The sequence below is a fragment of the Stegodyphus dumicola genome, chromosome 2 (assembly GCF_044657685.1).
Source record: "Stegodyphus dumicola isolate Sdum_Otavi_A_Nest chromosome 2, ASM4465768v1".
Classification (NCBI taxonomy): domain Eukaryota; kingdom Metazoa; phylum Arthropoda; class Arachnida; order Araneae; family Eresidae; genus Stegodyphus; species Stegodyphus dumicola.
In genome coordinates, this window is record NC_140769.1 from 131,711,794 (window position 1) to 131,738,515 (window position 26,722).

The following is a 26,722-nucleotide window of genomic DNA, read 5'->3' on the forward strand; positions in this document are numbered from 1 at the left end:
ATAAAAATAGTTAGTCGTGTATGCATTGCCTTCCAAAATAAAAAGTGAAGAAAAGTGAAAAGTGAAGGGAAAGAGAGATGCTGAAAAAACCATGCAAGAGATAAAAAAGTTCAAGCATAAAATATTTGTTAAATTTAATATTTAGCTTAAATATTTTGATTAAATTATTATTAAATAATTATTTTTCAAAAAGGGGAAAGTGGGAATGATGCATAAAACAGGAATGAATGTGAAAAATAGTATGAATAAGGAATAAAATATTTAAAACAATTGCCGATTAAAAATTGGAAAATGATTACCGATTAAAAATTGAGAATATTTTTAAAAGATGGTTTAATAAAATGGCTCTACCTTAAAATGGTCAAATATGAAATTGAATTTCCCGCCGAAAGTGGTGGTTTCGGCTAGAACGGAGAGTTTGATTAGTTATAATCACGCTATTTCTTCTTCGGGTAAAACCCGAGTTTATGAATCCCCTACTTTACCCCTTTTTCGGTTCAAGAAGGCTTTTCATTTCGGGTTTTACCCGAAAAATATCCGAAACTAAAAATCAGAATGACTTTACAAAATACAGCTTATAATTTAAGCTTGGAATCTGAGAGAATCATTATCATTTGAGAGAATCATTATCATTTGAGAGAATCATTATCATTTGAAAGAATCATTATCATTTGAGAGAATCATTATCAGTTAAGAAAAGTACAAGCAAAGAAAAGTGCAGCAGACAGATTTGTGCAAGCAAGATAGATAATAAGCAATTACACTGTTCTCTTTTGTACTTCATATAAGTCTGCATTCATTAAAATGTGTATTAACATATAACAGCAATTTGTTCACATTTAAAATAACAGACTTTTGAAAACTAATTTAATTTTACTATATTTACCAATGCTTCAGATAATTTATTTTCTTTATACTTAATATGAAGTACGTAAATTCAGATCAAAGACTGATATTCTGAAAAAATTATTGAGGAAAATCATATTTTATTTTAATAAAAAATGTAAGTTAAATCATAGAATTCACATAAGGTGTTCCATTTGTAGAAAACTCCGATTGCTTATTACAAATATGGTACACAAAGGCTTATTACAAATATGGTACAAAAGTAAGACCAACTGCTGTAGCGTACAATCAGCAGAATCATCAGAATTATTTCAGTATATTCAGTGGATCGACCATAGCAAATTCTCAATCCCCGTCTCGTTTCTGCAGACATAAACATACGAAATATCTGAAAAAATGTCCAAAAATGTCTGCTAGAATGTCCAAAAATATCTGATAGAAAGTCCAAAATGTCTGATGAGATCTGAATATACTATTTTTGCTGTAATGTTTTGTAATTTTAATATTGTGTGTGGTTCAAGATCTGAATAATTTTCGATCATAGTTATTCGACGATAATGCGAAGGATCATAGACGTTTTGGTAATGTAACATTCCATAGACATTTTGGAAGTGTAATAGATGTGCTTTCATGCTTGAGCTAAGTACTTTTTAACAGTTCCGCCCAACAGGCAAAGAGACTGCGTCAGTAATGCTCTAATATACGTTAGCGGCAATCAGAGTTTACCACTATCACATCGAAGACGACCGAAATGCCCGACCATTCAGACATCGGCAGGTCGCCCGAACGCCTAAGTCCATTTTATACCTGGTGCTTTTCCCCATCCCGTTAGTTCATGACTCATTCTTTTGAAGCAACTAAAAGTAGCTCTCTTATTTGAGTGTACGTTCCTTCTCCTCAACGTTTATCTATTGATGCTCACATTTGCAATTCTGTCCTGAGCGAAAACTGCACACAGTAAGTGAAACCGCACAAAGATCCCAAGATAGAAGTAATCGCTTCGCTTAAGCAGGTTACTTTTAACGCTGTAGCATTCTACTTGGCATGGGGGAAGGAAATCGATTCCAACAAAACGTATATACGGGTTTTTCAAATAAACAGATTTTGCCCTCTACCGTTGCGAAAGACTTAAAAAAGGCAGGTGCTATGATGCAACCAGTATCTTCAGATGTTAGTTTTCTAGACTTATTACATTGCATGTTAAAGAGAAAGTTTAGTGTTACTAAGCCATGCACAACCCAACAAATTGAGAAACGAGTATCTTAAAAAAAAATGAATTAACGACATCTCGGCACTCAGATAGTAACGAACATAGAAAGTTGGGGTTTGAAGAGCTATAGGTACGAGACAGCTATTTCCAACATTTGCTATGGTATCATAGATACCTTTCAAAGTATCACTGTTACAACCAGATTTGACATCATAACTTATATTATGCCTGTAAATAAACAGTAACTCTGGGCCTTCTACGAATGAAACACTCTATATATCTTAGATATCTATATAGCATATGAAATATCTTCTAGAAAATAATAGCTGACTTATAAGAAATATGGTCCCAAATAGGTTGCATAAATCTAATCCTGACTAACCAGCAAAATCTAAAATTATAAACATATTATTATTATACATATTTATATAAACATTATGTTTCATGCAATACACATAACACAGCATAAAAGGAGCGATAAAGATTTTAGAGAAGAATTCACAAAGGCTGATGTTTAGGGAAAGTGAATTTAGTTCTTGACATACATTATCTCTAATTCTGTACCTCCCGATATCTTCTTAAAACTTTCGAATGCTTTGATGGATATCAAAATGTGCTTTTGTATCACCCTTCTTTTCCTGAATTTATTAAGTACAACTAAAATTGTGCCCTTCAATGTATAATTCAACTTTAACCCTCTGAAAGCCTTTCATTCAAACGACCACAACCGCCCGAAACTGCCGTAGTTGCGATGCATTTTTCTTCCCTTCCCCTAAAGTATGCAGTAGCACGTACAATTTCCCAAATGCATTGTAGCAGTGTATTGCAGATAACTTGTCCTAAAAGGCTAATGGAAGCTTCTTTGTTAGGAAGTAGAAATGGTGTCATTTGAAATCTTCACACCTCTTTACAGACACAGATTAGCGAACGCTTCGGTTTTCTAAGGGTTAAAGAATAAAAAGTAGACTGCCTGATATCAGAAGATGAGTCAGGAGATAGTTAATAGGCTAACTGATTATGGCAAAGCACGCAAATGCTATTTATCTTATGATGGATGTCTTCGCGGAGGATTTCTAAGGAAAATTAATATTGTAATCATGCTACATGTAAGAAAATTTGTGCAAACTGCATGAAGACTGTCTGTCTGCCGCGAACAGACTCTGAGGCGAGCGACTAGTTTTTGCAATGGTTATGTCTCCTTGGCCACTCGTAAGTCGAAGATAATTATAAAAGCTACAATTTTCTTTCAAATCAAAAGATTGATAAGAGTTGCGTTATGAGAAAGAGCAACAAATATCCGTTAACTAGTGGAAACTTTTCTGGCAAGTGACGTTTCTCTTACCCGTGGGTATGGTTTGACGATTTGCACACGTACATGATTTCTGGGTGTTAAGTAAAAATGCCATTAAGTGACGATTTGCTTTAAACATTCAAATTACGTTTCTCCATTTCAATAAACGGACTTTGAATCCGTAATAACAAATATCAGTTGAATAAGTAAAAAGAAAATTAATGCATTTAAATTCCTTTTCCTAAAGAAGCGCTACTTTAAAGAAAAGAAAGTGGCATATTAAGTTTTTTCTTACACGTTTATAGAACGATTTCGATAAAAAATAAAAAAAAACGAACATTTTTGGAATAAAACTTCTGGCAACAGTTTATTATTTGAAATGAGAAATATCGTCTTTTAAATTTATCCTTCTTTCAAAATGTCTCACGCAAAAAAAAAGCTGTGGATTGAAGAATACGTTTTTGCGCTCTCTTAAGACAAACATTTCTATTCCGCAATTCAAAAATTTTATGAAACGCATGCTATTAAAATTTCTGAGCCCAAAGTAAGCAATATTCTTAATCGGAAAGGGAAAAGCAGTCAGTCATTACTTCTAAATGGAAAGAAGACTCCATACGAATACCCGAAAAGCGTACGTACTGTTTCTAATGTTTCTAAAATTAAATCGTTGGTATCAAGAGAAAATTCACCGACGCAGAAGTCAATTGCAGAGTCTTTAAATACACCTGTAGCAACAATTAATAAAATAAAAACCCAAGATTTACGACATAAAAGCTAAGAAACATAATGTTCAACAGCTTTTACCGAGGAATGTGACTCAACGCAGAACAGTTTGTAGACCTCTGTGTGAAAACTGTTTAGTAGGAGATAAAGGGAAATTATAGATTGTGACCCTTGATGAAGCGTTGGATTACCTAAATGACTGCAATAAAAAAATGGTCTATTCATTATTGAAAACGAAGAGGAAAAAAAAAAAAAAAAAAAAAAAAAGGAACAAACCTGATTCCATAAATGCAAAGAAAGTTTCATCAAGGGTTTATGATTGTTACGGGATTCTCTTACAGTGAAAAATTAAAAATGAGAAGAATGGGGAAACGTATTCATACCAATTCAGTGTAGTACCAAGAGAAAATTTTTACATCGGATATTTATGGAAGAAATTCCATCTCCTTATTTCAATGACTTTCAATGAGCGAAAATTAATCAACATATCAAAGCAACGTGTCATACTTCGAAAAGTACCTCTGCATTCCTTAAAAAAATGAAAACTGATACAGGTATTGCATATGTACCTTTTCAACGTATTTCTTCGCAGTCTTCCTACATTTCATTCATGGACTTATTTTGCTTCTGGTCTTTTGAAAAAGCTCTTTCTAACCGCAAACCCACCGTATATTGGTGGTCTCGGTTATAGTAGAAGAGGAATGGAAATAAATATCCCTAGACATTTTACTAAGAGCCTTTCTATCATGGAAATCACGATGCAGAGATATATGTCCAGAAAAAAGGCTATCAGATGGAAACATTTAAAAAAATACTCTTTATATTTAAAACGTTACTTAAACTGTCTGAAGTTGTTCTAAAAATGTACGTATAAACGCCCTCTGCTGTCGATGCCATTAACTATTTAACAGTCTACTGGGACTGCTGGAAAAAACTTCCTTCCAAAAGCTTTGTAGAAGCAATTTACAACGGGATTACGTTTTTTTCAAAGAGTGACCTGTCTTTTAACTTGATTGATTATAGTAACTTTCGGGAATTTACTATTAAAAAACATCAAATATATACAATATTACTATGGAATTTTGCAATTCCCAAATGATTTAAACTTAAAATATATATTTAAGTGAATAATAAATTAAATATGTGCTTTTAAAATGATATTTGAAGATTTAATAACTTGGAAAAGTATATGAGTTTCAGATATATATTAAATAAGAATAACTAATTAAAAATGCTCAGTATATACGTACAAAAAGAATTTCAACACTTAACAATACATAAAACGATCTAAATTTCAAATACATATAACACGTGGATAAAGATTTAAAAATATTAAATATATTCTTTCAAACAAATATTAAATAACTTTATAATATGTTAAACGAACATGTATCAGGATATGGATATATATATATATATATATATATATATATATATATATATATATAATTTTTAATATACTAGCCATATCCTGACAATCATATATATATTTACATATATATTCAAAGAAAATTTTCAAGACTGAACAATACACAAAATGCTTTAAATTTCAAATATGGACTAAAGCTCATATTAAAATTTTAAATATATACTTTCAAAGAAATGTATTAAGATCTTACAACATATCAAACAATCTAAACTTCAAATATATAATATAACAAGAATGCCATTCTAACACACTACAACAGGAAATATAAGCACGTGAATATATTGATTAAATTACACGTAAATAAAATAATTGTAAAAAATACTTATCTTTTTCTTCTGTTCGTTGAAATTGTCGATGATCACACCAATGAATAGATTAAGTGTAAAGAAAGAACCAATAATAATAAATAGTACAAAATACAAGTACATCATTAAATGTCCTTCTTCTTCGGGTTGTTCATTTTCCTAGTTATAAGAAGAGAAGTTCTTTATTAGAATTTATGATCTGAACTCTCAGTTCAGATGTTTTAGAATCACGAAGCCAATAGCGTAGTTCAAAAATTATTTTGTGTAAGCATCTACCTCTTATTATTTTATTATAATAAAATAACAAGAGGTAGATGTTACCTTATTCATTACACCTACTCCTTGTAATTTTCTTTCAAAAATATATTGATAATTAACACCGCATTTTAATTTCAAGCTGCCTAAGGTATAACCTATTTAAGTTTAATTTAGTAAATTGAAAAAATTAATTAATAAAATTTGTATAATTTTTTAAAGTTTTACTTAAAGAAGCTTATAATTTTGCCTTTTCGACCAAAAATAAAAATACTTTTTATTATTATTAAGTAGCAAACATTCTAAATGCGTGACAAAATTTGTAAAGGTAAGTTAAATAGATTTAATGGATAAATTTGTGTAATGTGATTGTGTATGCATTAGATGGATAAATTAGTACAATTTTTTAAATTAAAAAAAAAACTTATCGTTTTATTTTTAGACCAAAAATTAAAATCCTTTTTATTATTATTAAGTAGCATGTATTCCAAAAGAGTGACAAATTTAGTAAAGATAAGTTAAATAGTTTTTAGTGAAAGTGCATAAAAAGACACATATTCACGAAATAAAACGAAAAATTAAATAGCTATAGTAAATTATGAAATCAATCTGTATATGCACATTATTTGTTTGCATTAAATTAACTTTAAATTTGCCTTTTAATTTGCTTTTTGCGAATAGAGAATGTTTGCTAAATTCAAATTTAATTACTTGCAGCAATAGCGCAAGAGAATTATTTAAAATTAAATTTAACCTTACTTTATTCTTTTGAAATATAATATATATGTTTTCAAGGTATTGAATATATTAATCATAATTTTATTGTGGAAGTTAATATATGACAGTAAACGTACTATTAAAATTGTTTCATTTAATCAATCGAGGTGTGTCTTATACAAGTATGGTTTCCGTATATAAATACTTGTATATTGCATAGAATACGCTTTGCTAATAATTGTATATTCTTTTCTTGCTTCCCTTATTTAATTGATTCTTGCGGGGAATTACAATGCATAAATATTTTTATTATTACCTTTTTGTTTCAAGCTATTATCATTAAATCAGTTTAATACTGCAATAAATTTGGGAAGACTTACTTAATTTTATTAACAGTTAATTTTTAGTTAAAGCAACTTTCCTTTCAGTCTCGTTTTCACTCATGCTTTCTTCCAAGAATGTTTATAAGCTAGCGCGCATGTATTCAAATGAAAGAAAGGAAGGCTTTTGGAAGGTGATTTTAGAGCATGTTTTTTTATGTCTGCTTGAAGGTCACGTTGCTATTTTGAATTACTAGTGATTAGGTTTCTGTGGCGCTCAGCGCTTCTAGCCATTAAGCTTGTTACGCCGACTTTTACGAGCCAGAACCTTCCTGCGCTCTAAATCCTCCTGTAAGCCGTTATGCCAGATTTATATATTTTTTTGAAGTTCCTTATTACTTGTTTGAGTTAAACCAGAAGTGTTAGCTTTGTAGAAGCCTAATAAGGTCCATCTGTTAAATTATATTGAGTGAATAAAAGGTTTTTTAAACCATTTTTCTGATTTTTGGTTGCACTTAAAGACCTGGAAATAATTCTTCATACAGTCTTTTAGAGCTCATTCGTTTATGCTTCCAAAGATGTAATGATGCTGCATAAGTTCATAGTAAATAACGCGCCATATTTTGCTGGTATTCAGAATGAGATAGATCAGACAAAATCAGAGCAAATTAATTTAATGAGTGCTAGGCGGAGGAAACTACAAAATACTAAATATATACGCAAATATACTACAGTATATTATAAAAGACATAAAATAATAAATAAATAAAAATAATAAAAGCCTTGAATAGTTATTGATAAATGAAGTGTGATTTTAAATTTATCAACAGGTTACATTTTACAGATAATATTCTTTATGATTACTCAGGAATTAATTATTAATACTTATACTAGTTTAATACATGAAATTTAGAGGATAAAATAGCAAGTATATTAGTTTAGAATATTAATTTTTAAATCCTTGATGTAAAGACCAATAAACACATAATTTTCAGAAAACACATTTGACGAATGTCATGAGAAGGCCTTAAATTCCAAAATACAATGCTATTAATTTCAATAAAATATTTTTAATTATATATATATATATATATATGTAATTTAGTTCAAAAGTAAAGAATTATATTGCGTATTTAATATGGATTTACTCTAGAACCATATAACTAATTACGTACTCCTCTTGCATCCACAGCAGCATACATGATATCAATCCAGCCTTTAAAAGTTGCCTGAAATTTAATGATAGATAAAATGTAAATATCTGCTTTGGAAAAGAAAATTAGATATACATGCAAATTATCGAAGAGGAAATAACTATAATTCTAATTATGAATTACATAATATCGCATTCTAATTGCAATGAATTTGAAATGCAGACAAGTTTAAAAAGAAATGTGATAACCTTAGGTTTCGAAAGTAATGTCAGAACTTTTAAATATTTCTAAACGAAACATAAAATAGTTTTTTTCTGTTTGGAATGTGCATTTTTTCTATTCTTCTAATACCAAATCTTTTTTCTAAGAATCAAATATTGAACTTCCAGTTTTCTCTTTTGAAAGGCCGAGTCATGTCAGACAAGCCTCTGAATATTTATTTTTTGTTTAAAAAATTTAATTAAAAACACATTTTCAAAAATTCTGTGATATTTTTGTTGAATTACCTTTCAAAATATGGTTTACGATTTTGGAATGAATTTAACTTTTTTTACTTTTTGATCTTATTGAATTATTGATCGTATGAACTAAATATTTGGATAATATTTTCCGGAACTTTGTCTTTCATTTCTTACTAAATATGTTGTTGTTGTTATTGTCGTGACCAATCTTTCTGATGGCTAAGATAAGTTCCACGAGTTCATAATGTTTAAGAGAGGAAAGGTTTTGTGCCAATTGTTTGAAAAGGATTTAAAGATTTCATGAGTGACAAATTTTGTCCAACTCCATCTCACCTTTGATGGAGAGCACATAATGGCGTAACTATAATTCTTGGGCCCCTATGCAAAAACATTTTTGGGCCCCCTGTTAAATTTACAGTACTTTTAAGATGGGTAAGGGGGTGGATATATATTTTGCCAATTGCAATAAAAACGTGAAGTGCACAACTAGCTATTATAGCACTCCCATATACAAAATCTTAACGCTCTACGGCTAATCATCTTTGAGTTATGCGAGATATATATCTCTACCTTTCTGTACACATATGTATGCACGTATATGCGAACGTACAGATGTCACGAAAAAAGAATCCTTTTGAATCCGTTTTAAGCCCATTTTATAATTCTTTTTGAAAGGAAGAGCCCTTTATTCTGTCCGTACGTACAGATGTCTCGAAAACAAACCGTACAAATGAATTTGAGACACTGAATTCAACTTTTATGATAGCACCTTGCTCTTGGTCATAGTATTTATAAAAGAATGCTTATTTTTAAAGTTTAATCATGTGAATGTAGTTCAGCAGAACACTCAAGGGCCCCTTAAGCCTTCGGGCACCTATGCGACGGCACTCTTTGCATACCCTTATTTACGCCACTGAAAGCACACCGAAAGACAGATTGAAGGATCTCTTCTCCCTTTTTTCTTAACAACAGCTTCTAAATGGACCTTATGCCGTAAAATCCGTAAAATCACTAAACATATACTTATTTTTCCGGAATTCGAGCTCAGGACTAGGGCTATGGCGACCAGTTTCCTTACCAGCATGCCGGATAGGGTGAAACCAATTATAAGTTCTACCGGAAAGTTCTGACCGATAATGTTGTTTCAAGTTTCAGCACGTACTCACATGTTTATTTGAGGTGTATATGGATGTCTCTTTTTATCGTTGAATTTATACACATCTGCTCTTCTAAATTACCCGAAACAAAAGTGTCTCATGTCATTGTTAAGTGAGATGCGGTCGTGTAAACATGGCTGACGATAAAGTTCATTTATGGCACTGTATTTTGTACGAATTCCAACAAAAAAGATATAACACAGAAGCGTGTCGAAATTTAGAGAAAGTTTTTGGTGGAAACGCAGCTTCTAACGGAACGTGCAGAAGATGATGCGAAAAATTTGAAGCAGGTGATTTCCTCTCAATAAGCTACCATTATCGCCCATGAAGTATCCGTCGCCATTATGTTAAAAAAGCAACATTGCAGGGTGCACTTGATCTGCCAGTATATCTAGGTATCTCATGGCTGTTTGTTTACCCTCGAGGGACACCAGGAAACCACTTCCATTTCAGCCTAACTATGTCACGATACCCCCACCAGACCACAGTCGCAAGATGGCTTCATGGGGTTCTCGCCGAATTTGACGATATCCATCAGTGCAATATAAAGTGTAGAGTAATTCATCTGACCACATAATCCGTTTCCAATTCTCACATGTCCAGTATCTCCTTTCCCGACACTACTGCAAACGAATTCTTGCATGTCGGGCAGAGATGAGTGTTTTCTCACAGGTACCCGATTATGCATTCGTATCCTCTGCACTTCTATGCGTATGGTTCGAGATGAAATCTGTTCGGAAGAGACTTGGTTGACTATCTGTGTCAGTTAAAGTACAGTAGAGTCCCTGTTCTGCGTATAATTCGTTGGAGACGACGTTAATCACTCTCTTGGAAAACTGCAACTGATGATTCCAACTTTTGAAAACATTTGATATGGCTGCTTTTGAGAACCCAGTGAGATTTTGTGTCTCCGAAATCGAGGACCCCGCTAAACGGACACCAAAAATAAGCCCCTTTTCAAATGATGAAAGATCTGTCGTTGTTCCCATACTTCATTCATTATGAAAAACACTCTTACACCTTACTTATCCTCTTCGACGTCCGTAACGCGTCTAGCGTGTTGAAGTTAAACTTTCGCAGGGCGGCCATAACGAGCCTAAAGCGTTCTTCTACATTTTAAAACTTTTAAAAGTTTAAATAGCTTTCTAAATGTTTACTTGTTTGTGTTTTTATTTTTGTTTGTTCTAATACCTCCTAGAGGGTAGCACTAATCAGAGGCATTCTGTTTTTAATTGAATTTACCTCAGATTTTATGAATATTCGCGCCATTTTACATAAGATACAAGACAGTAAGAGATGGCTTCAACGTCTACTCAGCAGAAAAAGAGAAAAAATGAGGTACTGAATTGAGAAGACAAGAAAGATATACGTTTAATGAGTACAGTTCATAATAACTCGATGATTGATGTTGGAACACGGAAAAGAACTGTAAAAAAACCAATAATTGTAAAAGATTACAACAACAAAATGGGAGGAGTGGACCGCCTGGATCAGATGTTATCAAATTACCCTGCTATTAGAAATAAGCAGAGATATTATTATTTTTCCATTATGCTTTATTTCCTTAATATAATTTCTTAATATAATTCTTTAATTCCTTCCTTAATTTTACTTAATATTCATTGACATTCATCCACTACGAAAGTCCTGTATAAAAAGTTATGATGTACAGAGAAAACAGCATTACGCGCTACGAAAAACAGACGGCCGTTGGGAGGCAAATTTTCGCGGATGGGAGAGGACGGCGAAAGGGTTGTACTAGCATTCTAACCACGTGTACTCACGTCATAAAAAAATTGCCTACTTCATCCCTAGCACGCACTCAAATGAAAATCTCAAAGGTTTCTAGCTTATTGGCCAGTGTGTGTATATGCTTACATAAAGTATTTAAATGTATAAGGTATTGTTGCCTTCCTTTTCCCCATGCCCTCGTGATGTAATTGGAAACATACACGACGCGTATAGGAGAGGTTCAGGGTTCGAATCAAGGCTAAGCCATTGCACAATTTTACACCTCTCTTGTTTAAAAAAGAACTTAATGCCTCTACCAGTAGCGCCCGAAGTAAAATGTGGTAAATGATAATTTGTCACCACCAAGATTTGGCGATTGGGTCTCTTTCTCCTCTGTCGCTCTTTAAAAGGGGGAGTAAATAATTTCTTCCTCCTTTCCGAATGCCTCTGTGGTGTAATTGGAAGCATAGTGACGCGTATTTGAGAGATCCAGGGTTTGAGTCCCAGTAAAGAGAATGCCCATTTTTCACGTCTCCTGCTTCAAAAAGAAGGGAATGACTTTATAAATGTTTCGATAATGAAAATAATAATATAATCTAAGATAGCACCGGCAATATTATCGCATTTGAAATACTGTAATATGCATCAAATGTTTCGTAATGTAAGTCATGGTTTCAACAATTATTGGACTTCTGGTTCATGGACTTCTAAATGATTATTAGAAATGTAGCAATGATTATTAGAAATGTAGCAATCGTCATTTCACTCCTGAACATCTTCTCACCTATTTGGGATCTGTAAAAGAGGACCTATTGAAAAGACCTACCTTCATTTTGGATTTATTGACGATTTTGGGATTCATGGATCTTGCCTAGCCTAATGGCTAAACCAGTTGGGATCAGTAATAACAACAACAACAACAACAACAACAACAAAAATAATCACGAAATTATAAAAACTGCAGGTATCTGAGCCGAAACATTCAAAAAGCTTACAGACTAATAAAGCAAACATTTTTTATAGTCTTACCACTTGAAACAATGCCAAATACGCATTTAACACATTGTCGAAATTGATTTTTGGATTCTTCCAGGTAAGATTCTTTGCTTCGCATTCATCTTTGGTGTTTACGTAAGTGATATTTACTTTGTTGTCTTCCTTCGGATCATCTGTGCAAAAAAAATATTTTCCACCAAAAAGCTGGACACCCATGATCGCAAAAATGAGCCAGAATATCAAACACACCAGCAAGACATTAAGGATAGCTGGGATGGCTTGTACTAAGGCATTTACTACGACCTAAGAAAGGATGTAAATAAGCATTATTTCAGGCATTTAAAAAATAATTTATGTTAAAAAATGTAATTCTTTAGAATAACCAATACTTAAAGAATTTTTCATTTGTGAATATTCTTGTAATATGCTCTGTTATGCTAAATTTTTGGTTTTATGTGATTTTATCAAATATTCCCATATACAGGGTGCATATTAAAGTCACTTTAACCCAAAAATTCTTATGTACGGAGAGAGCTACAACTATGCACGCGAGGTAAAGTAAATAGTAAAGCGACTACCGTCTGTCTACGAGAAGAATAGATCCCGCCACAGTGTCTGGTGAATGGCGGTTGCTATAACAACAGGGCTAGTGTATTTCAAATAGGGGGGAACCAAGGGTTGCTTTATTGTTGTTTTGGTTTTGGAGACTGTTTGCTGAGGGAAAAGAGTTTATCATTCGTCTTCAAGACACCCCTACGGAAAATGGGTCAAGACTCGTTTCTTTGGTAACAAACAGCTGCAGACTAATTGGCGAGAGCTTTTCTTATGATAAAGAGACTGTACGCCCGACTTAATGCAAACGACAGGCAGCGCCCCAAGTGGAGAAATTCGGAAGATAGGCATCACAAATCGAAAATGAAAAGAGTTAGAGCAATATTTCCAATTAAAAAGTTTTAGAATATCAATTATTTAATCAAAACGAAATTTGGTTCACATGGATAACATGCATTGTAGCCTGTATTCCGAAAGATGTCCCCAATTGATGCTGGAACCATTTCGGACATGTAGCAGAGCGCAGTTGCAGATTGTGACGTTGTACTATACTGTAACGTCTTTGGAAACTTTAATTTCCAATGCATTTAAAATTTTAGTTTAAAAGGTGTTGGCTCTCGCTTCATACAAACAGCATAATCTCAAACCTCATTATCATTTCGATGTAGACGATAACATTAACTTGCTATCACTGTCTGACAGTTTGCATTTGCAGTTATTTTTTGTTTTGTGTATGTGTGTGATGTCATCAAACTGTATTGACGCACGTACGTATTTTTTGCAATAAAAAGATCGGTATTTAATACCTACGGCTACTTTTTTGAAACGTTTACACAAAATGGAAGCCATCGATTGCGAATATCTTTGGGTCAACAAGTGACAGTTTACTTTATCCGTGTGAACCAGATGTCATTTCATACTAATTAATTGCTGCTCTAAACCTTTCTAATCTTCAGTTTTGCTCTATCTCTTTTCGTTTTCGATTTGCAATAACTATCTTCCGAATTTCGCCACTTGGAGCGCTGCTTATCGTTTGCATCAGGTCGGGTGTAGTTTCTTTTTACTATACCGTTACCTCACTTGCAATCGGTTTACTATACCGTTATCCCACTTGCAATCGCTTTACTATATCGTTACCTCACTCGCAATCGCTTTACTATACCGTTACCTCACTTGCATAGCTGTAGCTCTCTCGGCTCGCAAGAATTTACAGGTTAACGGGGTTTTTCCTATGCACCCTGTATATGAGTAGCCTGTCTAAGCAAGTCTGCATAGTTTTTCTTTTCTGTATGCATACTCTCTAAACTGCTGTAAAACCAATAATGCAGAACAGCATATCTTAAAAAAGTACATATAATCCTCGAATTTTGCTTCTTGAGTTTATATGTCTGGTTAATTAAATTGAGAAAATTATCAATAATATTTAGTTTTCAAATGACTAATTATGTGTTATATATATTTTTTCACAACATGTTAGCCAATTTATACTTCTTAGAATTTTTAATAACTATATTCGTAAATTTAGTACAGTCAATCAATCAACCACTTGCCGCTATGTTTATAACAACCGTAACTTTATTTTTATAGAAGATTTAATACAAATTTGAAGAGGAAAAATTAAAATCCCATTTCATATTTATATTGTTAAAAACTGAGAATAAAATTTGCGAATGAATTTACCAAGAATAAAATCAATATCCGTCCTAAAACAAACACTGCATTTCAATAAAAATCAATGAAGCAAAATCCTTTACCAAAAAGTCACCAGATAATTATGAAGAATATCATAAATTTAATGTAAAAAGATCATCTGAATAAGCATATTATGTTTTAGAAAAATATCAATATTCAAAAATTTTAATAGTAATAGAACACAAATTTTTAAATAAAATATTCTACATATGCTACTTTTTTAAAGGTTGATTAATGAATATTCATGGTGTGGTATTTATTTCATTGCATTCTTTACAATTCACAGTTATAGATGCAAACTACTTTCATTGTATACAATCATCTCTTTCTTTGATGTAAAAGTTACCAAATTTTACAAAGGATATAACTGATTATTTTAAAAACTGTGTTTTTATATGCAAATTTATTATTTTAAAATTTGCCTAACGTATACTTTTGCCGCCTGCAGATTCTTGACAAAAATCATATTTTATTTATTTATTTATTTTTTGATTATCTGGTCTAATAATCTAAATTTTTCATAATTCAGCATCAAAGTGAAAATAAAATTATTTTAAGAAAAGTTACATAATTTCAAGTTTGATTTAAAAAACAAAAACAAAAAGAAAAAAAAAAATTAAAAATTTAGGAACAGTTACACAATGCTTCACAATTGTCCTGCCTATGTCTAAATTGAAAGGGCATTATTTTATATCTATTGCTATTTGAAATTTAATAAAACAAATTTTGTAAAAATCGGGTAGAATATCTTTCCACAAACATCAGAATTCTTGAATTTTTTTATTCAATTATGGCAAAGCATTCGAGGTCTCTCTTCCTAAAGAGAGGAATGCTTTCGTGGAGGACTCTGTAAGAGGAACGGACTCGTATGCACGTTACACACGGGGAAAACCACAAAAATTCCCATGGAGCAAGCCCGTTCGCGAGATTGGACACTCAGACCGAACTATCAGTGTTCAGGGACTTTACCACTCAGCCCCTGGTGGACCTCTTCAGAATTCTTTTGGAGTTAAGAATATATATTTTTTGTATGAAACTACAAATTTCAGAAACTGTTGTATAATTTGAAAATAAACTTGAAAGAATTTCATAAATATAAAACAAAATCTTAAAATAGAGGATTTAAATCACCCTCAATTGCAACGCAGTTGTGAAAATTCTAAATCATGATTTTCATTATTGACATAACTCTCTAACTTTTAAGAATAAAAAAAACCCATAATAAGTATGGTTTATGCTCTATTGAGAATAAACCATACTTATTATGTGTTTTATTATTATTTATTGCTTATTTATTTTATTATTATTTATTACTTATTTATTTTATTATTATTTATTACTTATTTATTTTATTATTATTTATTACTTATTTATTTTATTACTTATTTATTACTTATTTATTTTTATTCTGTATTGAGAATAAACCAATTTAATTTAGTACAACAAGTATGTAGTTTGTTGCGAAATTATGGTTTTTAAATCTTTCATTCTAAATAATCTCTTATCAAGTTAGTTGTATTGATATTTATAACGATTTCTAACAAGCAGTTTTATTAATTCCTGACAATATTTTAAACTTAAAGTAAAGAAATAATGACTTTTTTACACATGGCATTCTAAACAAGACATACGAAAATAACACTCAAAACGGGTCACATTTTTAAAAAGATATCGGATTTCACATAAAAACTCTGAATGTTTCAGAAAAAATGTTTACTAGTGTTAATTATTTAATTTAGATAATGCTGCAAAAATTTTTAATTTTCACAATTTAATGTTTCTTAATTTAAGCTGAATATTTTCTCTTTTATGCATAGATTAACATAAACATTCGGAACATGTGCACATAGTTGTAGAAAAAATTATTACATATTTAAAGTTGCTTTCATTTTGTTTGGCCAGAATCAAAAATATTAATTTCTCCAAACATAATCTTCACACAAAATATGAAAGCAGAGGTTGAAAAAAAATCAACAGCAATATATATTAATATTTAAATATCTTGTATTAAGTATAAATTTGAATCTTTATGTGTCATTTTTAATTTTTTTTTCTTTTCATTTCGCATAATAATTCTAATAAATGGGAATTTTCATGATTTTCAAAATTTGTAATTGTAGATGCTTGGGAACTTTTCACAGTATTTTATTTTTCTTTCATAGAAGAAAGCGATATCAAATTTCTGTTTGATTTTAAATCTGCAATATCTAAATTAACATAAAATGCAGTAAATTTAAAACTAAATCAATATTTTTTATTCATGATTACACACATCATAAACAAAAAAGTATCATGGTAATATCAATTTGAATTTTTATATAAATATGCAGCCTTATATGAGGCAATTATTTGCATGTAATATAAATTTGTTTAAAAATTACTTATATAAATTATGATAAACATAATAATTGTCAGACAAAATTGCTCAATTATAATGTTGCAACTATATTAGAATAAATTAAATTATTAATGAACATAATCAAGACATAATAAAACAAATTTACAAATATCGAAGTTTCTTAATTTTCTTATAAAGATATGAGAGAATAAGTAATTTTTTATATCTTTGTGACAATTAAAAAAAAACGTGAGAAAATTAGCACACATATTTTTCTCTGAGTGACAAACGATTTCAGACAATTAAAAAAAAAATAAAATTTAAATTTTTTAGTGAAAGGAGCAATTTGCCCAGGAAGGCTGTTTATTCCGTTTTGGCATTTTGGTTCAATTATCAAATATAGATAAAAGTGATGTAAACCCCTGCTCTGCATTATATCGATAAATTATAATCATCATTTATTACAAGACAATGAATCTAAACTAAATTTGCATTACACATGCAACACTCAAAACAGAATCATACATACTTGAAATATTTACAGAATTAATAAAATTAATTTGCATAGAAAATCTGAATTCTGAGGTTAAAAGGGACATTGAAATAATTCAAAGAAATATACTTTAAAATGCTTTGTAATTTTTGTTTATCTTTACTGTTATTCTTTTAAAATGCTACTAAAAGTTAGTTTTTAAACTATTTTATCAAAAAATATAAGACAAGTAGATATTTGTGCACATCTGTTTAATATGTGAAAGTAAAGTATATTAGAAGTGGCTAATCTATATTTTGAAATTACTTTCGCAACAGAGCAAATCTACGGCATGAAAACAGGCATGAAATCTGATTCAAAATTAGTGGCATGAGAACAACATTTATGATATTGCTTTTATTATTTACTTACCTTAATCCTTCTTCGCAAGCTAGATTCTAATTAAAATCAAGTAATTAAGATGCATTATCAAAATGCATCCCAATTAGAATTTAAAGTTAAAAATAATATATATTATAATAACTACATATATGGGTATCAAGTACAAATATGCACACTTCGAATTACATTGAATATGAACTTCTTTAGATAACAGAAAGAGAGGAAAACATTAAAGGTGACTTTTTGGTATCTAAAACATTACAAAAGCTAGAGATTTTTATACTTAAAATATTCTAATTGCTAAACTATATTAAGCTACATTTCAGTTTTCAATCTTAATTTATTTTAATTTTAATAATATACATGTAAAAAAATATCAGTCAAAATATATTAGACAAAAATGATTACATGAAACTACAAAAGACTACATGAAATCGTGCAATGTTATGCTAGCTGCGGCATGCAGGACGTCATGACTGTCACACATCTAAGCTACAACACAAAATGCACCAACTTCAGGAAACAAAGGATCATGCAGACAATGCTCAAGCAACAAATAATACTTACTTTACCTTCAATAAAATAGAAAAATGACCCAATGAACTTTTTTACTTAATTCCCAATTTTACCCTTCATTCAAAAAAAAAAAAAAAAAAAAAAAAAAAAAAAATTAAGAAAACCCCTTCTCGATCTTTCAATCACTTAAATAATTTCATTTGTACAACAGGACCAAGAAAATTTAAGCTACTTGACGATTAAGATGATATGATTTTTAAAGTTAAGGCTCGTTTCAGGAACGCTTTTTCCTCTACCGTTTTTAGTTAATATCAAGTTTAATGAATTTCCATATTATGAAATAAACAGTTTTCTTTCTGCTAGCCTTAACTAATTTTTAGTGATTGAATTTAAATGCATATATTTCAGTATACCACCAAAATAAATAATTCTAAAAATATGTATTGTCGGTGGTATTAACTTACATTTATCTAATACTATTTCAGTTACAAATTCTCTTTACAACACTTAACATACTTTTGTAAAATTAATATAGGGAACTTACGGGAAAAAGTTTTAGTAGCTAATTTTTACAAATATTTATTTATTTATTTTTGACAGCTTTCGTTTCGAATATAAGTTTTAATTTCTTGAAACGTGCATTTTTAATTGAAATGTTTTCTATTCAAATATTAACATTTACATATCTCTTGTTTAGCATCTTTATTATTGACCATCTTAAGATTATACTGTAATTTCCAATGGTGGACTGCAGCAGCTTATAGCCGTTGGCCACTACCAAGGCTGGAAACGGCAATCTATTAAAGTCACCTATTAAGTGACCTAATAATAGGCACCTAATAGATGGACTACCGTTGCCTCCTATGAAAAGATGGACAAATTACATCCATGCCCTCTCCTGAATTTGAACCCTGGTCTTTCGGGACAGCAGTCAAATTCACTAACCACTTTCCCATCTGAACGATGAGATTACATAGCAGAAAATGCTTTTTTTTAATTGCGAAGTTTTAATATGCATTACAAACGAATTTAAATTCAAATATATTAAATTTTCTCAGATTCTCAGTATTAAAATTAAACAAAATTTTGCTTTCATTTATATATATAATATCCATTCTAATTGAATTGCATATTATTTGGAGCGCAGCTTCTATATTACATAGTTCGGATTTTTTTAAAAAAAATTTTTAATCTTTGTAGGAAAAAAAAAAAAAAAAAAAAAAAACTTTTCTTTTCTTTGGCTCCTGTTGTACTTACGAATATAATATATTAACATTTTTCTTGTCAAAATTATTATTTGTATAGCATTTAGGGTTATGCTACTGAGCGTTTCATGCAGAAGATGATATATGTAAATGAAAGAACCATTCAAGAGACAGAATAAGAGGAAAAGAGATTCAGAGTACCTTTCTGAAATTTAGAAAGAAATCGTACATATTATTATCTTAAATTAAACTCATTATTTAGTCTTCTTTATCAGTTACAAAATTTTAACTGTTTTACAGTACTTTAATCGGTCAAATTAACCATAAATTCAAATCTACTAATGCAAAAATTGTAACATGATTTTATTTAATATTTAAATACCAGTAAGCATAGTAAAATAGTTTCTAAAAAAAGATGTCATTGAGATTAGGTAGGAAATTTAGAACCTTAAAGAAAAGTTAAAGTTTTCCCAGATTCAGTTGCAGTATGAAAATTCAGAACACCTCCCATCATTTCTTGAAACATATTCTTTTGAGATTATATTCGCTTACAGACTAAGCAAGGATTCACATATAAATACAAATTTTTTAAACGAATGTGTTCTTTTACATATCTAATCGAATTCAACTGAGAATCGAATTGATAAGCATGGTGACAAATAGTTCCAGTATAATAGGAATAAATGTTAAATATCCCGTAGAACTACATATTTACGATATCAGTAATTAATTATCTCTTTGAAATGAAATTTGAATGTCGAATGTAATTCAGTGTTTCTTATTATAAGACATGTTCACCCAGCTGTTATCAAAGGAATATAATAAGATATAAAACATTAATCCTAGTATTGTTTAAATGTATTCATTATTAAATGAAAATATTTATACGCAAATTTTTTATACATCGATATTTCATAATCTCATTTAAAAAACTTATAAAAGATACACCGTCAAAACCAAAATTGCAACACCATGGAGGAATGCGCGTAGTGATGTGAAAATAACAAGATCGCTAGAGGTGAGACATATATGCAGATGATTATAAAACAAACAGAGATATGAAAAACAGAACTGTTTAATTCAGTATCTAATTTCACCACCACGAGCAGCTCTACAGGCCTCTAAATGGCGAGACATGCTGTTTCATCGGTGCTATTAATGGACTCCTGAGATATTCCTTGCCATGCCCAGTCCACTGCAGCTTACAGTTCCACTGTGGTTTGCACAAGTTTTTCACCGTGAACTTTGACCTTTTCCCCGTCCCTACGGTCAGTTAGAAGCATTCGACCCCCCGTCGCCTGTTAACCCTTTGAGGGGCGGTATATAAAATAATTTAAACTGTGGTAAAATTTTGCATGAACTATAACTTATGGACCCTAAGGACACAAAATTGAGACTTTAAAAAATTCTAGAGCGAAATCCTGAATTTTGAGAGCCGGTATATATTTTATACCGGTGCCCCTCTAGGACATTTTTTTTCCAGGTAGTTGCCAACTGTTAATCTTTGGTTTTTAAATTAATTTTGGGTACTTTTGATGTGCGTCTGTAGTGATGAGTGCTTGAATATAGTTATGTAAGTCTAAAGACAAAATTTTCTTAAATTACGGCAGAAATTTAAAATTTTAAAAATAAAATTTATGTTTTTATGCACTTTGATGATGCAACCCAGCTGAACATACTTATGAGTAAAAAGCTCTTCAACTTGATTTAAATTCAATATTATTTTATAAAAAAAATTTAGCAAATATAACACTGCATGTGTAAATCGTATCATGCTGTAACTGAACTAGTATGATATTACAAGCAGATGTAACTCAGCCGAAAATTTAAAAAAATTGAAAAATGAAGCACTACGACCGACTCAGCTGAGAAAGTATGTTGCATTTTTGAAGTTGTATTTTATGCTTTAGATAATATGTGAAAAAAACCATGCTTCATACTATGATACGAAGAATTGCCCCCCCCCCTCCACGCACACACACTTTAGATCACGGAGGACCGTAAGGGTCCCTTTTTTATTTTTTGTAAATATAGGTTGTAATATATCTTTTTGTTCAGGAAGAAACACCGTTAAACAATTTTATTATTTGATACACCTCAAAGCTCTTATTCTGATTTTCAACCCCTTTGGCTTCATAGGGGATCCTTTTCAACTTTTGGATAAATTTTGTTTGCATCTAAAACGGGGCTTAGAAATATTTTTCCTCCTTTCACCAACTGTGAAAATTTATTTCCGAAACAACCTATTTGTATCAACCAGAGCGCAAATTTCTCTTGTGTTCTCTAGTCTTTCATGTGAAATTAACAAAGAATTAAAAAGAATTTCCCTAAAGAATAAAAGCATGCTTTCAAATCAGCAGTTTTTGTGATTACACTATGAGATGGACCTTAAGTACATTTCCATTTTAAGTGAGCTTTTCCTTTATGTGATCTTATCACACTTCACAAAGGGAAGAAGGCCTGGCTCCCGAAAGGCAAATTGGTTGTCAATCACCTCTTTTCATTTTCTTACATTCTAGGATTTTGGAAAACAGGAAGCAACAGGTGTCTTTTGGGGGCTAGCATGCCACGTTTAACCCCCACAATTGTGTGAAGTTTTGACCCCAAACGGCAATTTTGAAATCGATGAGTCTTTCTCTTGGGAAAGAGATAAGTGCTGAAATAAAAATTTTAGCTAAACACAGATGAATGAAACTTGAGTTGAGTACACAAAGAATAAATGAAACTAATATACTTGTATTCAGTCCTAGCGCAGGGTCAGAAAACTCCCCATTCCTCCATGAACATAATATTTAATCCTAAACGACTTATAAGTTAATCATGAAATATTATTACATCATAAACTGTTATAATAATAAAGAAATTCTGTCACGTCACAGAGTAGAAAAGGAGAAGACTGGTGCTGCCATCTATTGGCGTGGTACCCTCAGTGTGGGCGCCGGTATATATTATATACCGGTTTTAAAATCGTATAAATAATCTGCTGTTAATTATCACTTCTGACTGAAATGAAGTAAATATATAAGATTCAGCATGTGTACGTCATATATTTGCAGATTTTGAATTTTTTTTTCCCTCCAATAGAATTTATCAATCTTCCAACATGATACCTTGGAATGACGTATATTAATTTCATAACTGTAAAATATTGAGCATTCATAGGGTGATGTTGCCATTTAGAATCGAAAGAAAATAGTAGTCACTTACGATTACAGCTTTTGGTGTAGAAAAATTAGCATTTTTTCGGAAGTTAAAAAATTGACAAACAACCGGTATATATTATATACCGGTGCCCTTCAAAGGGTTAACCCGAGTGATTTCCTGTTGTCAACAAAGGGAGAAAGAGGTACTGGAGGCAATTAAACGAATCGCTAATTAAGCCCCTAATTGGCCTAGCGATTTTGTTCAAACGGATTCTTCTGATTCAAGCCATGGGCTGTATGAGATTGTAAATTTGAAGAAGATCGGTCTGCTACTTCAAAAGTTACTGTTTTTCCGGCATTACCAGGACTTAGGATTATCGTCTTCTACAATAGTGATTAATGCAGTGTGTGTGTGCTTTTTAATTAATTCTGTGCCTGTGTTTATCAATTGGATTACTCCGCAGAACTACCTATAGTGTACAGCTGATGCACAGAAGAAGTATCGCAGCCAAGCGCATTTCCCTGCAATTTGCTTGCTAGTCACTATTGATTATAGCACTCAACATTTATGTAATAAAATGTACCTGTTACATTCAACCCAGCAATAATACCAGTTCAGAAGTCAAACAACAAAAATCAGCGTTATACCTACAAAATTTTCACAGGACTAGTTTCGATGGTTTTACGGAACCATCATCTTCAGCTGCAAAACCGAAAATGAACAAGATAGGAAATAATGTTTAGATAAGATAAGAAAGCCTGGACAAGAATAAGCAAGTGGCGCCATCTGTTGGCGAAACCAGAACTTTGCTTTCTTTTTTGTCGTTTCAGGCGTAATTTAGTGAAACGATTAACGGAATTGATTTTTGTTGTTTGACTTCTGAATTAGTATTTATTCGGCGTGTTATTGTGTCTTAATAATACCAGTATTTCCTAATAATATACAAGGCATTTTTGCGGTGTTCTTAAAGTGGAAGTGTGTTTTTGTGTCAAATTAACGTGAAAGTTATGTACGTGGTACAGGTGAAAAGTGATTTAAAGTGTTAACGTGAAAGTGTTATCAAGTGTTGATATTGCATGGTGAAAGTGTTTTCAAGTGTTAAGTGATTTACGCGAAAAGTGATTTAAGGTGCTTACGTTCCGTCAACGGTGATTTAGTGTGATTTAAAGTGATTTAACGTGATTAAAAGTGATCCAAAGTGTTAACGTGTCTGCAATTTGCGTGCTCGTCACTATAGATTATAGCACTGAAATTTATGTATTAAAATGTACCTGTTACATTCAACCCAGCAATATTACCGGTATCTCCTAATAATATACATGACATTTATGTGGTGTTCTTAAAGTGGAAGTATATTTTTGTGTCAAATTAAAGTGAAAGTTATGTACGTGGCACAGGTGAATAGTGATTTAAAGTGTTATTAAGTTTCGATATTGCACGGTGTACGTATTTTCAAATGTTAAGTGATTTATGCAAAAAGTGATTTAAAGTGTTATTAAGTTTCGATATTGCACGGTGTACGTATTTTCAAATGTTAAGTGATTTATGCAAAAAGTGATTTAAAGTGTTATTAAGTTTCGATATTGCATGGTGTACGTATATTCAAGTGTTAAGTGATTTACGCAAAAAGTGATTTAAAGTGTTTACATTCCGTCAACGGTGATTTATAGTGTTATTTAACGTGATTAAAAGTGATCCAAAGTGTTAACGTGTCTTCAATTTACTTGCTGGTCACTATTGATTATAGCACTCAATATTTATGTATTAAAATGTACCTGTTACATCCAACCCAGCAATAATTCCAGAACTTTCTAATAATATACAAGGCATTTATGTGGTGTTCTTAAAGTGGAAAAGTGTGTTATTGTGTCAAATTAACGTGAAAGTTATGTACGTGGCACAGGTGAAAGGTGATTTAAAGTGTTATTAAGTGCTGATATTGTATGGTGAAAGTGTTTTCAAGTGTTAAGTGATTTACGCGAAAAGTGATTTAAAATTTTACGTTCTGTCAACGGTGATTTATAGTGTGATTTAAAGTGTTTTAACGTATTTAAAAGCGATCCAAAGTGTTTACGTGAAAGTGATATTACGTGGTGAATTCCATCAACACTGATTTAAAGTGATTAAGGTGATACAAGTGTTAACGTGAAAGAGTTATTAAGTGTTATTAAGTTATTAAGTGAAAAGTGCTCAACGTGTATCGGTGATTCAAGAATGACACGTAACTCATCTGCACAGTCGGAAGGAGAGCCTCAGATGCAAAGGTCGGATTTCGATCCGCAAGAGATACTCGACAGTGACCAAGACCATCAAGGCAAAGTTCACCTGCTCTACGAATTTATAAGAAAGACAGCCAGCACTCATAGAAGGGGCAAATTCCTCTTACCTCAAGATCTTCGTGAGCGACTGCTATGTGCTCTGGACGCTCTGGAAACGCTAGCCTTGAGAGGCCCACACCTTGCAGAGAGTCCAACCCTAGCAGACATAGGAGTAAACACGTCGATGGTTCTTTGTTGTGAACTTGCTCACTCGATTCAGCAAAATGCAAAAAGACAGGTGAAGCAGCTCCATGCAAGCAAAGATACTATACAGCAGGATGAGCACCCGGTTATAGAGGGAAAAGATGGCCAACCTACGTACGCGCAAGCAGTAAAGCGGAGATGGAAAAGGAAAGTCACGAACATGCCGACACTGCTGATCCTCCCTAAACGTGATGAACAGAGTGCGGATATACGCGGGGTACTGGAAAAGCATGTCTAAATTGAAGATCTGTGTGTCAACCTTCGGGGCATTACGAACTTAAGTAGTGGAGGTGTGGCGGTGCGATGCAACAACAAGGATGAAGTACAGAAGATAAGTTAGTTCCTAGCTCAGCACGATAACCTAAAGGATACAGTACGCACGCGTATACCACGGAAGAGAACACCGAAATGCACAATTGACAATGTACCGTACGGCACCTCGGAGGTGGAAGTACAAGAAATGCTACAAAAGTCTTGCAATCTTGGGAATGAAGAGTGTAGAGTCCTCTTCAAGCGCCCGGACAGAAGGAATAGAGCCACAAAGTGGGTGATTGAATGTACCCCTGGTGCCTTTCATGTCCTCATGTCCAAACGAAGATTGTTCCAAGGATGGAGGGAACATAGTATCTACGAGTTTACAGGAGCCAAGCGCTGTTTCCGCTGTCAGGACCTGGAACATACGTCGAAAGACTGCTGCCACAGGCCTTACTGCGCTTACTGCGGAGGCTGTCATGACATTAACGAATGTAAGGCGGACTGCCCTGAATGCATTAACTGCATCATAGCAAACAGAGATTCAAAAGTTAAAGTGGATACACACCATGCAGCGTACGCAGCAAACTGCCCAACATTCCATGCGCACATCCAGAAGATTAAAGCACGTACTGACTACGGCGAGGACAACTAATTTAATAGCCCAGCAAGCAAGGCATCGTCTACCTACTACAACAGCCAGTTCACTTAATAACAAGCGCAACTCTCTAGGAAGCAAGTCAAGTATTTTCACAGTTAGTAATTTTACCTTAAAAGTCAATTAATTTACAAAAGTAATGGAAGTGAATTCAAGAACAGAGGAAAGCAATGTGCTCAAGTTTGTCCAAATCAACCTCCAAAGAGCGCGCGCGGCTACTGCACAGCTAGTGCAATATGCTATGGAGGAAGAGGCGGACTTCCTTTTAATTCAAGAACCTTTTCTTTATGCAGGGCAAGCAGCAGAATTTTCCCTCCAATGGACGGTCATCCAGGATTCAGGAAGTGAGGGAACAAGAGCGGCAGTAGTTTGTT

At 32.1% G+C, this 26,722-nt stretch overlaps 1 protein-coding gene across 10 annotated transcripts in view; it reads right to left on the reverse strand.

Moving 5' to 3' along the window:
• Nucleotides 1-26,722, reverse strand: part of LOC118184991 (sodium channel protein para-like) — a 610,313-nt gene that overhangs the window by 31,591 nt on the left and 552,000 nt on the right. For all 10 annotated transcript variants that reach the window (XM_085811116.1, XM_085811114.1, XM_085811112.1 and 7 more), the window contains 3 exons: nt 12,629-12,898; nt 8,272-8,325; nt 5,826-5,963 (listed from right to left, as the gene is read on the reverse strand). In XM_085811116.1, the coding sequence (XP_085667242.1) occupies nt 5,826-5,963; nt 8,272-8,325; nt 12,629-12,898 (462 nt within the window). The remainder of the gene's footprint in view (nt 1-5,825; nt 5,964-8,271; nt 8,326-12,628; nt 12,899-26,722) is intronic.